The sequence below is a fragment of the Vanacampus margaritifer genome, chromosome 7, assembly GCF_051991255.1.
Source record: "Vanacampus margaritifer isolate UIUO_Vmar chromosome 7, RoL_Vmar_1.0, whole genome shotgun sequence".
NCBI classification, from domain to species: domain Eukaryota; kingdom Metazoa; phylum Chordata; class Actinopteri; order Syngnathiformes; family Syngnathidae; genus Vanacampus; species Vanacampus margaritifer.
The window spans coordinates 21160894-21173029 of NC_135438.1; the positions used below are offsets into that span (position 1 = coordinate 21160894).

The following is a 12136-nucleotide window of genomic DNA, read 5'->3' on the forward strand; positions in this document are numbered from 1 at the left end:
TTGCGTGTGAATGTTTGTTGATCTATATGTGGCCTGCCATTGGCTAGCAACCAGCCCCGTGTTCCTTGTGTCTTGCTTAAAGTCAACTGGGATAGGCTCCAGTTCACCTCTGACCCCAATGCAGATGACTGGTATTTAAAAAAAAAAAATTAAAAAAAGATGGATTGATAATAATAATATTTTTTCAGCCCTATTGACCACCTATGTATGTTTTATTCCCGGTAACTGGCTGACTTCTATGTTGAAGTTTGTTCTGGAGGAGGTCAGAGAATAAAGTGACAAGTTTAAGTGAGATTCATAACAGAACATTACACGCAGCTTTTAGCATTGCACTCTTAGACTTGAATTGATGTCCTAATATAAAAAACCCTATTTAGGGCGACACGGTCTTTCGAAGCTGGCCTTTGAATCATCAACGCTGCATTAAGTGTTAATGAGTTCATCTCAAAATAACACAATCTTGATTTTATCGCTCTCAGTAAAAACATGCCGGTGAAATTGGCATGCAAAATGACCTACATAATGGTGAGCGGTGCACTGTAACGCTATGAGGCAATTGCCCTTTCCCAATATGGAAATGTCAATGTCCTACTCGCTCATTCACACGCTCTGTTGATAGACCGTAATCCTACTCGTGTTTTCTCAACTTAGCACTTGATGTGCCTACAAAGCCCCAACCCCAATGTGTGCAGACGAAGGTTTGCCACACTAACTCACTGCACTTGCGTGTGGTAACTTGTGGTTGAGAAATAGCCGCTGTGTGCGCACGTGAGTCTTGTGTACACACAAACATGAGTCATTGCTAGGCCACAAGACAAGAACCGTGCGTTGTGTTTTACTATCACGTCAAAGCACAACCGCGAGACGATATCCCCTCAGGGAAGATTCATCCGGTGCCAGCAAAATATGGCAATGTAACCATATTTGCAGTCTATTCTAGGAATCTTTATAACGAAAACCAGCCTTCTGTTATCAGAATTTAGCAGCACAGCTTTAGCTCTGATAAGCGCTCGTTCGCAATGAGCATGAAAACTTTGCAAACACATTCCCCAACTTGCTGTCTTTCAAGAATTTTACTGCTTGGTAATCATGGGCTGATTTTTTTTTACAATTCAAAATATAAAAGAATCTGAATTTGCTCTTGCTACAGTTGAAATCTCGTTTTGATTGATCAAATTTCATGATTTGATCAGGCAATTTTATCACTTCCTAGCGGCATACCTTAGCGGGATACAGCTTTTAAATAACTTGGAAAAAACTATAAACCGTCATGTTAATGTCACGTAATACTTCTCCAATTATATTATTTTGGCAGTTTTGCAGAAGTGCGTATGTTCCATTTTGTGCTGCTCAGTCTCCACAGAATTCTGTACTTGTCATCTTATGATGGATAAGTAGATTGCGAGAAATGACGCTTGCGAAACCGCAAATACGAGACGTTGCTGCATGAAGGGAAGTTGTTGCTTAACTCTTAAGAGGTACGCATTCACACACACCCTTGACATAGTGGTTGCTAGGTGACAGCTGAACGAACCATTGTCCAAATCAGTTAGCTTTTGGCATGTATGTTAATACCAGGTGTCACTAGGCGTGGGCCGATTTTAGATTCTGATGGTATGATAACCACAAGTAAAAAATATTGTGGGGTCATGGTATTTAAATTACAGCTCTTTTGAAATATTTAAATGAAAACAGCATTTTCCCCCCATTGAACACAATCTATTTTATTATGAAACAAAATATAGAATATTTGGTACACTAAGAAATGTGTACCATGCTAAGATTAAGTAAATAAATTAGGGGTGTCAGGCGATTAAAATATTTAATCGTAATTAATTGCATGACATCAATAGTGAACTCACAATTAATCAAAATTTTCTTATCTGTTCTAAATGTACAGTAAAATATTTTTTTTCTTGTTGTCATAAAAGTAGAAAAAATGTTAAACTAGTAGAAATATGGCTGCATCTTTTAGTCATTGATACAGTAATTTCATAATAATTCTTAAAATTGAGGTAACATTTAAGTAAAAAACGAGTGTGATATTGATTTTTGTTTAGGTCATTTTTTTGCCACTAGATGGCATAATTGCATTTGTAAAACGTGTCAGCTCAGTGCATTTTTCTTTTCATATTAAGAGCTATCTAATCTTTAACATGAAGTAACTTTTGAAATTCTGCACATTTTTAAAATGGTAAAATACAACTTTACCCCAGTCCCCACAAATATATGCATTATTATTTAATTTATTACTGCGAAATTTTGACATGGACGTGTCTGCTGCATTGTGACTAGAATTCCCCCAGTACAGGCTTTGCAAGTAAGGGGCGGTCATTAATCGAGCGTTAAAAAAAAATAGTGGCATTAAACAAACTTTAAATTAACGCAAAATGAATGCATTAATTAATCAAAATAAATCCATGTTATCATTCTTCTTCTGTTTTAATACTTTGAGTAAAGTCACAGTGTTCCAACATTGGTGAGCTGTTTTTAGAACAGACGTTTGGGCTACTCATGTTGCCATTGGGGCTAACTAGTGCATCCTGGCACCATATTTATTTTCTCACAATAATTAGGAAACATAAACATCAATATGCCACATTTTATTCCTCTAAATCTCTGACAGTGTTTACATTTTTCAACTCCTAGAAATTCACATTGTCTCATCACTGGTGAGTTATTTTTAGATGGGCTGCTCGTGTGGACCCCGCGGTTTCTACCGTGTTTATGTGGACTTAATTACCGAGACGACAAGTGGCACACAATCTGTGCTTGCAATTGTGTATGTATGTGTCTGCGTCAGGGCGTTGTGAGAGAGCAGCAGTGTGCTCACACACTTCCTCACCAGCACATGACCTCCTTAATCCGTCTCCCGCCCCCGAGGTTTTATAGGCTCCGGTAAGCGCAGCCAAGTCAGATATCAGCTTACACTCGCGGGCGTCACATCGCTCTCAACGATCATCTTTATCTCCAGTGAACAATCTTGAGCACACAGTGGACGGAGTGATGGAGACAATGAGTAAGACAATTGCTGTTATTGTGATGTGTTTAAACTGTGCTTTATATGATTTATTTTCTACTTTAAAGAAAGCAACGTGGGATGTTTCCTTCTTAAATATGGTTTTAGAATGAGTTCAGTAGAATGAATCAGCTGTTTGCGTTTGAACATGGTGCTCCAAGATGTGGCAGCACTGTGCAAAGTTTCAATATTGGTACTTTGATAGCGGGTTAAATTCACTCTGTGCCTACTGATAACACCACCAAGAAGGATATAAATGTAAATGCCTAAAATTGAATATTTATATCTATATATACGCTATGCATTACATATTCTTAAATCTAACAATCAGTGTCATTCCTCTTATTTATTGTATACAGAATTTTGAATGTTTGCTGGTTTATTAACAAAAACAGGTTTTGGCAGGTCAACTGCCAATCAATATGACCCACATTGCTTTAGTTGACCTGCGACAATAACCTGTGGATGTTTTAGTTTCCTTTGTAAACATTCAGATGTTGAAATTGTTGACTTGGAAAATACTAGTAAACCAGTTGCATTGAAAAAAACTAAGTAATTAAAGAGGAAAACTTACATACATTTTTCTCAACATTTTCAGTGGTTACAATTAGAATGGAAGATGATTCTACTGAATATTTTTAATTGAATAAACATATGCTTATTTGTTACAATTTCAAATATTAAGTTATGACTGATTTTGCACAAAAACAAAACAAAAAAACAATTTTAATGTAATTGGGTTTAATTATTAGTCCGTTTTATTTAAAATCAGTGTAACTAATGGAAGAAATGGCTTTCAGCTTTTTCCTCACATGATTTGGTTGGTTTGCTGCAGTTTCTACACCCACCCATTTTTGTCCTTACCCAAGGTGAACATTGCCATTTGCCATGGCCAGATTTGAAGTCAGCTTCCAGCCTTTATACTCCTTCTTGACCACGTTACAAAAACACTCGTGCAAAAATGGGTCCGCTGTTTGATGCCGTGCGATAAGGTGCCGTTTTTGCTATCTGCTCAGAGAGGCTAAAGTCGCTATTTACTCCCAGGTGAAAGATGACCCGATAAACTGTGTTTTATTCACTTTTCACTGCATCAACAAGCAGCTTGACACACATATTGTTGCTGCCGTATAAGGCAACTCTCATTTATTTTATTGATTATTTTCATAGTTTTGATTTGGTCGAAAAAGAACAGTAAAGTCATTATTTTTATGTTAAAATATTCAATAAGTCATAATACTAAAATAATCAAATTTGGATTTAAAACTTTATTGAAAATGGGAACGTACTTTTGGTTCCAGCATACGTTACTAAGGGGCACTGTTAATTGATGCACACGTGGACGACAAGGAACTTGTGCTTTCTGTTAAGTCGTTATTCCTTTTGAATGAATGTGGCCAATGAGGTAAATATTTTTGCTTTCTCAATTGTTTATTGTGAAGCATCTTTATTTTGTGGCTTATTTTCGCTCTTTCATAGTTGTGACGGCATTGTTGCTGTGTCGTTTTAACGTGTTGACAACATTAACTGTCTGTTGAAACCCAACAACGAAGTTGAGCCTTGATTGAACTGAAAGCAGTGGATGCTTGTGAATGATTGCGAACGTAGCAAATATTGGGTTTCCAGGAAGGTTCGTTAAAGGTTGCAAATATGTTCACAAACAGTTACTCTTTTGTCACCAAGAAATTAAAATGTTCCTAAAGTGACCATCCTTTGCCATCACCCAAATTAGTAAAATTATGAATTACTAAAGTAGTGCAACAAAACTTTTAAATTCATGTGCACTGTAGCTAAATTTTTAAGTAGTAATCAAATTGGTGTTATAGTGTATTCCACTAGTTAGAGGGGTGGTTTCAGTGGTGAATGTCTGGCTGTTCAACTTATGCACTTCAGTCATTTTCCACTAAGTGGCTTTACGTCGACCAGTTGTAGTGTCAAGCTGTTGTGTTTTCAAGGGAGAGGAGTTTAATCCACTATTTATTTGATAGCGTATGCTTCGGTTGGGTGCAGCACAAACACACGCATGTGCAAATTCTGACATTTAAAACCTCAACTCTTTTTGTTTTCTGCCACAAAGCTGGTAACTTGTGAGTCATGACGAAACGTGCTCTTGATCACGCTGACTAACTGGAAACTACCACTAAAACACTCTTTCCAGTAATTTGGGATTGAACAAGTTTAACAAGAAAATCACAGACAAACAAGCCTTCACACATTCTCATCTATGGACAATTTAGATAAATGGATTATTTTATTTTTTATTGACATTGACTGACATTTCAGCATGTTGTTTTTCTTCCCAGGTTACCCAATGGGTGGAGGGGCCACCAGGCTGTACAGCGCCTTGGCTCACACTCTCAGCAGCAGTGGCGCCAGCAGCCATCGTGTCCCTCTCCCTCTGACCCACTTGGACCCCAACCAGCCGCTGGACACAATCCTGGACCCTGATTTCTGCCAGGTGATTCTGACTCGTCTGTCTTCTAAACGTGGACAAACAAGACTAAACTGGAAATTACAGCATCTGTTTTGTTTGACTTCCAGGAAAAAACGGGGGCCCCGTCGAGTCCCCTCGATCCAGCCGAGGTTCTGAGGCAGTGCGATGTGGCCCTTGGTGATCAACCGCCACGCTTTCACAGGACTTTCATCCCACGTGCAAATGGCGACGCCGGCACCATCCGGGTGATGCAGTGGAACATTCTGGCCCAAGGTAGGGGACAGCTGTTGGACACCATGTTGACACAAATTCTGGTCACACGTTTCTACTGTTTTTAGGAAAAAACAATTTTTTGGGGTGGGCATAGACCAGGGGTCTGCAACCTGCGGCTCTGCAGCCACATGTGTCTCTTTAGTCTCTCGTGTGGATCTCTTTAAAATAAAAATAAAATATTTATTATTATTATTAATTGTTTTAAACATATTATTAGATAACATTCTTCAAATGGATTAACAATCTAAATTCAAAAAAAGTGTAAGTCCAAATGTTTAAGAAAAAGAGACAAAAGGTTGATTAATAAGTTTAAGTGTTAATTTGTTAAATGTACAAAAATTATGAGGAAAATCTGAAAATTAGCATAAATTGTTCATGTAATTGCCAAAAATGTCAGAGAATTGAATACAAAATGCAGAAATTAAAAATTTGATTCAAAAGTCAGAAAAATTCTTTAAGAAAATATCCATAAAATTCCCAAAATAGGAAGAGAGCAAGAAAATACCATCAGTCCATAAAATTGCAAAAAAATGAAAACGTGTATACCAAGTATGCAATTTGATATAATTAAATCAACGATACTTATCTCTACAAGTACACTATAATGACTAACATTAAAACACAGTATGTGCGGTGTGCCTCAAGGTTCAATTTTAAGCCCTTTATTGTTCTATTTATATATTGCTGACATCTGGCTGAAACCTCGTATGTCACAGTTTGGCAAATTTCATATTTTTCCAAAACCTATTACAATGTTTAATCCACACATGTGGGTGTTTATTTTCATAAATAATTTACCAAGCTAATGTTTTGCAAATGGCTTGTTTGATGATACAATGTTAATGGTTAAAGTTAATTTTCTCTTGAAAAATGACTATTTTGGCGGTACAAGCTTTCGGGCCGACACCAGCGATATGCTCCCTCTCGGTGCTGCTACACGGAGGCACAGAGTACATTTCGGTTAATTTGTTACACAGCTGTATGTCTGTGTCTCCTGATGACACAAGAATGCTCTTTTTAACTGCATTTTAGACATCAAAACCTGGATGGCAGATGTCATTGAGTCATTCAGTCCTGAGGCGCACAGAGAAAGACTTTCAACTGAATTGCAAGAATTATCATTAAGCCTCTCATCACAAGTGAGAAACCTGGGTGTTATTTTAGATTAATTATGTACCCTTTGCCATCACATTTTTTCTGCCCGTCATTGAAGATGTCATTGGCTTAGATAGCAGAAGAAATGATTTGTAGCCAATTAATCAAAAGTGTTCACACCAATTACTATCCTGCACACCTGATCTTTCATTGTGCTACGACACCTGCTTGGGAACGACTGAATGACTTTCTGGATGTGTAGTTAGACGGACGGGCATTGCGGACTCTGAAGACCTCAACATTCGCTGACACACTCATCTCTTTCTTCTCAGCTCTCGGAGAAGGACTCGACAGTTTTGTGCTGTGTCCTCCGGAGGCCCTCAGCTGGTCCCGACGGAAATACCTGATCTTAGATGAGATCCTCACCTACCGACCTCACGTCCTGTGTCTGCAGGAAGTGGACCACTACTTTGACACCCTGCAGCCGGTTCTGGCCCGTCTGGGTTACGGCAGCAGGTTCTGCCCCAAGCCCTGGTCGCCGTGTCTGAATGTGGAGGGCAACAACGGCCCTGACGGCTGCGCGCTCTTCTTTGACGAGTCGCGCTTCGACTTTTTGGATTGCGTCAGTTTACAACTGTCTGCCATGATGATTCCAACCAATCAGGTGGGTGCAACCTTCTTGATGGCACCCTGCCTCACGTGTACATCTGTCATTGATACCCCCTCAAATATGGAGGACCACAACTTCCCCAAAAATAATAATAAAAATTAAATATGGAAACAACATACACACACACACACACACACACACACACACACACACACACACACACACATATATATATATATATATATATATATATATATATATATATATATATATATATATATATATATAACTACATGTACAAATAAAAAACGAGATTCAAAAAATAAAAATAAATGTCGAAATAAATATATAAATAGAATTAAATATCATTCAATCAATAAAAACGCTCTGCTCTCACATTTCTTTCATGCTGCAGACGCTCTGTCAGGTCGAAATGTTATTCAAATGAGGGGGCGGTCCTAAGCGTGTTTTGGGTTGGGCTCTGCTGTTGCAAACTGCCCTGTTGTCGAGCAACTCAAGTCACAAGTTGTGGTGACAGTGGACAACATAGTCATCCATTGCTGGAGCTTTCCATGCAAGCCGGCGAAACTTCCTTGTTCGCCGACCAGCTCACTCAACCATTGAAAGGCAGTTTGCAATGGCGCTTAGGACCGCCCCCTCATTTGAATAACATTTTGACCTGACAGAGCGTCTGCAGCATGAAATACTGGAAATAAATGTGAGAGCAGAGCGTTTTTATTTATTAATTGATATTTAATTCAATTTAAATATATATTTTTTTGTATTTTGACATTTATTTATAATTTTTGTATTTATTTTTACTTTTATTTTTTTAGGGATATATATATTTTGTTGTTTTTAGGATTGAATTATATTTTTTATATCCGTTTTTATTATCACTTTTATTCATTTATTAATTAATCATTTTATTTTTAATATTGGCAGTTTTGGTCCTCCATATTTAAAAGGTTTATAATTGGCAAAAGCAGCCACAAGATGGCACATAATGAGGCCAAAATGAATACCTTTGTCGACATAAACAGATGGTGTGTGCCCAAAAAAATCGCAATTCTCATTTACTACGATTCAGAATCAATATAAAATGTCCCAAAATCGATTTTATTTCAATTGTTTTATACCGTCTTCATGTTGTACACAATTTGGCCACTTAGGGGCAGTGTGGTTCCACACATTCTGATAAATTGTAGCCACATTATAGTAGAAGAAAAAAGTCACATACATTATAGTAGAAGAAAAAAGTCACAATCTCATTATGCCAATAATTTTTTTTTTTTTTTTGTGCAGTATATTAACAGCATATGCCGGTGAGTAAAGTTAACATGCTTCACTGTATCCATTTCTGAAGCGTTTTTGTATGAAAAGCCGTTCTTTTGAGTGATAAATGTGCCGCGAGTAGCGTTCTAATTAGCATTAGCGAGTCAATGGCGCATAGAGTAGCAGTTGTGCGTCACAGAGTTTTTGTGGAAAAAAGCACTTTCCTTACAATTCAAAACTTAATAAATGTAAAAAATAGAATGAAAAATTGTGAGACAGGCGAGATTCCCACCCCAAATACACAGCAACTCTGATGCTCAGAAATGTGTGTTTTGCATTTTTGGCACAATTTACATTACGTGCCAGCAAATCATCTCTCACACGTTGCTCTTTTGATCTCAGGTTGCTTTGGTGATGATGCTTGGTTGTCGAAGCACAAGGAGGCGCGTGTGCGTCGCCGTGACTCACCTAAAGGCCCGCTCGGGCTGGGAGTGGCTCCGCAGCGCCCAGGGCTCGGACCTCCTGCGCCAAGTCCAAAACGTGGTCCAGAAACATGCGCCAGCGGAATCATCCGCTGGTTCCAATTTCCACATCCCTCTGATCATCTGCGGAGATTTCAACGCAGTCCCGAGCGAGGAGGTGTACTGTCGTTTTGCGGCGTCCTCTCTTGGTTTGGACTCGGCTTATAAGAAACTCAGCCAAGATTGTTTGACGGAGCCGCAGTACACGACATGGAAGATTCGCCCGACGGGGGAATGCTGCACTACTCTGGACTACATTTGGTACAGTCAGGACACGCTGAGGGTGGACGCCGTCTTGGATTTGCCGTCGGAGAAAGAGATTGGCCCCAGCAGGCTTCCGTCCTTCAGCTACCCTTCAGATCACCTCTCTCTGGTTTGCGACTTTAGCTTTAAGGAGGACGAGTGAGCTGGCAACTCAAGATTGTGTCAACAAACAGCGTCCTAGTTGGTCTGTGAACTTGTGCAACAACAACGAGGAAGGGAAGAAAGCAAATAAACCTCGTGGTCTACCTCCTGCAATTTGACGCAGTGTTAGACGTTTCCTGCATTAGGTTCCAGATCTCGACCTTCCAAGTGTGCTCTGAACATGCACATTACATCCGATATGAAATCCTGACAAAATTGGATTGAAACTGCAACATGCTGCTAGTGAACTGACTGAAATAAACATCATTTTGTGACCATTTGTATTTTGTACCATATGTTTACATTTCACCCCTATCTTATGTTCAAATGCTGCTGCTTTTGCTTCCTGTGTTGTTTACACTTGCAGCAGGATATTGTTTGTGCACTATACGGCTAATTTAGAAGAAAACTATGTGCTTCCAGGCCATACATTCACCAGTGAAACATTTAGACAAATAAAGGCTAACAAACAGCAGTGTAGTGGTCCCTGGAGAGGTGGGTATAGTCTCAATTTTCACCAGTTTATTTATTTTTTTAAGTAGTCTAGCAAAATGTCCTCTTTTAAAAACGGTGACATGTAAGAGTTAAAAATCCGTCATTTGTACTTGCTCACAATAATAAAGTTAATATACATGACTTGTTAAGAACAGTTTGTTACTACTGGTAACTCAAGCAGCCTGAAATAATATACAATTTATCTATCATGGTAAAACAAATGATAAATAATGTTATAAAACAAACTACATTATTTAGTGAACAATGAACAAAATTAGTGAACAACAGTCTGGTTAGGCTTCAGTATTGTTTTGGGGTGATCCTTAAATAATTTGTCCCCATTCTTGTGTAAATCTAGGAACTAGCCTAGCTACTAATGTTAATTTCGTAAATGTAAACTAAACAAAAATAATTTCATCAACGCTTATTTTTCACCGGACTTAAAACGAGACTCGACTAGACTAAAACCCTCATTAATAACTGGGACTAAATCAGTATGCATTTTCGTCAACTAATGAATACCAAGACGAAAATGTACTTCACTTAAAAACTGGACTAAATTTTATGGACATTTTAGTTCATGAACAAACAAGATGAAAATTATATAATTTTGTAAAATATTGTCTCTGTGTCACTGTCAAAAGTGTCACGTGACACACTCCTTTTTCAAATTTGCAGCTAGCAAGTGCAACATGCACCAACACGTGGGACAGATAGGAGGCGGATTCACGATGAAAGGTTAAAAAATAAGAAGACTTAATTACAGTTATGACGTAACATTAATCCAACGGCTATACCGTTCCAACAATAACATTAATCTAACTGACCGCTAGCGCTAACTAATGATGGCTATCTTACTAGCTCGTACTAGCATAAAGCCATAGTAGCCACTTGTTGATATACTGTAATTGTGTCTGAAGTTGTTTCTCAAAAAGAGAGACATTTTATGTGAAATAGTTTTAGATCTGAAATGTTCAACATAATCTGACAAAATATACAGGGGTTAAATTATTTTCTCGACTAAAACGTTGACAGTTTTTGTTGACAAAAACTAGATGAATAAAATGGTTTTCTTGGACTATAATGCTAGATTTATAGTCAACAACAAAAAAAAACTATGATAAAAACTAACAAGCATGATTGAAACTGGACAAAATTTAAAAATGGCGGATAAAATTAACACTGTTATCGTGTTATGCAATACCCAGCCCTACTATCAAAGCAGCGAACAAGTCCTGAAGGGAGTAAAATGATATCAATGAGAAGGTAAAGGAGATTAGAATGAGGTTGTATGGACGTGATGAGAATGGAGGAAAATAACCCTGGCTATGAATCTGCAATTAGAAGGAAAAAGACCTAGAGGAAGGCCAAAGAAGAGATGGAAAGAAGTATATCAGGATGTGGTCCATTTCAAAGTGAAGCCAGAGGATGCTCAAAATAGGAGTAACTTCTTGGAGAGTAAAGACCAAGTCTAGTGGGAAAAGAAAGAGGCAAACAAGTCTTAATTCATATTCATTTAAACCAGATAAAGTGCGGATGTGACTACTATTCACAGCGCCCCCAAGTGGTCACCCCGGGAGAGAACAAGTTCTGGAGCCGTTAGGTTCGTCTATCTTGGGAGTCATCTGAGTGGCCGGGGAATGTCTGCATGCACATATTAAACAGATTTGGGCACATCTGTTTAAATCTGTTAGCGGACCATGTGCATGTTGTGTATTGAAGCGTTAAAGCAGGTGCGGGAAACGAGCAGTGCCACTGGCTTACAAATGCTGCAGGGCCAAGTACACTCTTATCAAATTTTGCATATTATTTCATTCTAATTATTTTATTAAGTGTTGTATATGTAAAATTGATTAATGTACTCATAAGAAAGTAAATAAGAAAAAACACATTTTTCAAGTTTGTCATTTTTATTTAAATTGTCCAACTATCGTATAGAAAATTGTTAAATAAAAACAGTACGATGTGAAATTACCAAAAATATTTTTATTTAAAATAAATCAACCAATTGT

The 12136-nt window shown here is 38.0% G+C and overlaps 1 protein-coding gene across 1 annotated transcript; it reads left to right on the plus strand.

Annotated features, from left to right (window-relative positions):
- The first annotated feature begins 2874 nt into the window (after positions 1-2874).
- On the plus strand, positions 2875-9909 carry LOC144055013 (nocturnin-like). Its single transcript, XM_077570558.1, has 5 exons — positions 2875-3019; positions 5320-5474; positions 5558-5723; positions 7151-7482; positions 9106-9909. Exons 1-5 carry the CDS (start codon positions 3007-3009, stop codon positions 9628-9630), a joined length of 1191 nt encoding a protein of 396 aa, XP_077426684.1. The 5' UTR covers positions 2875-3006; the 3' UTR covers positions 9631-9909.
- The last annotated feature ends 2227 nt before the right edge of the window (positions 9910-12136 follow it).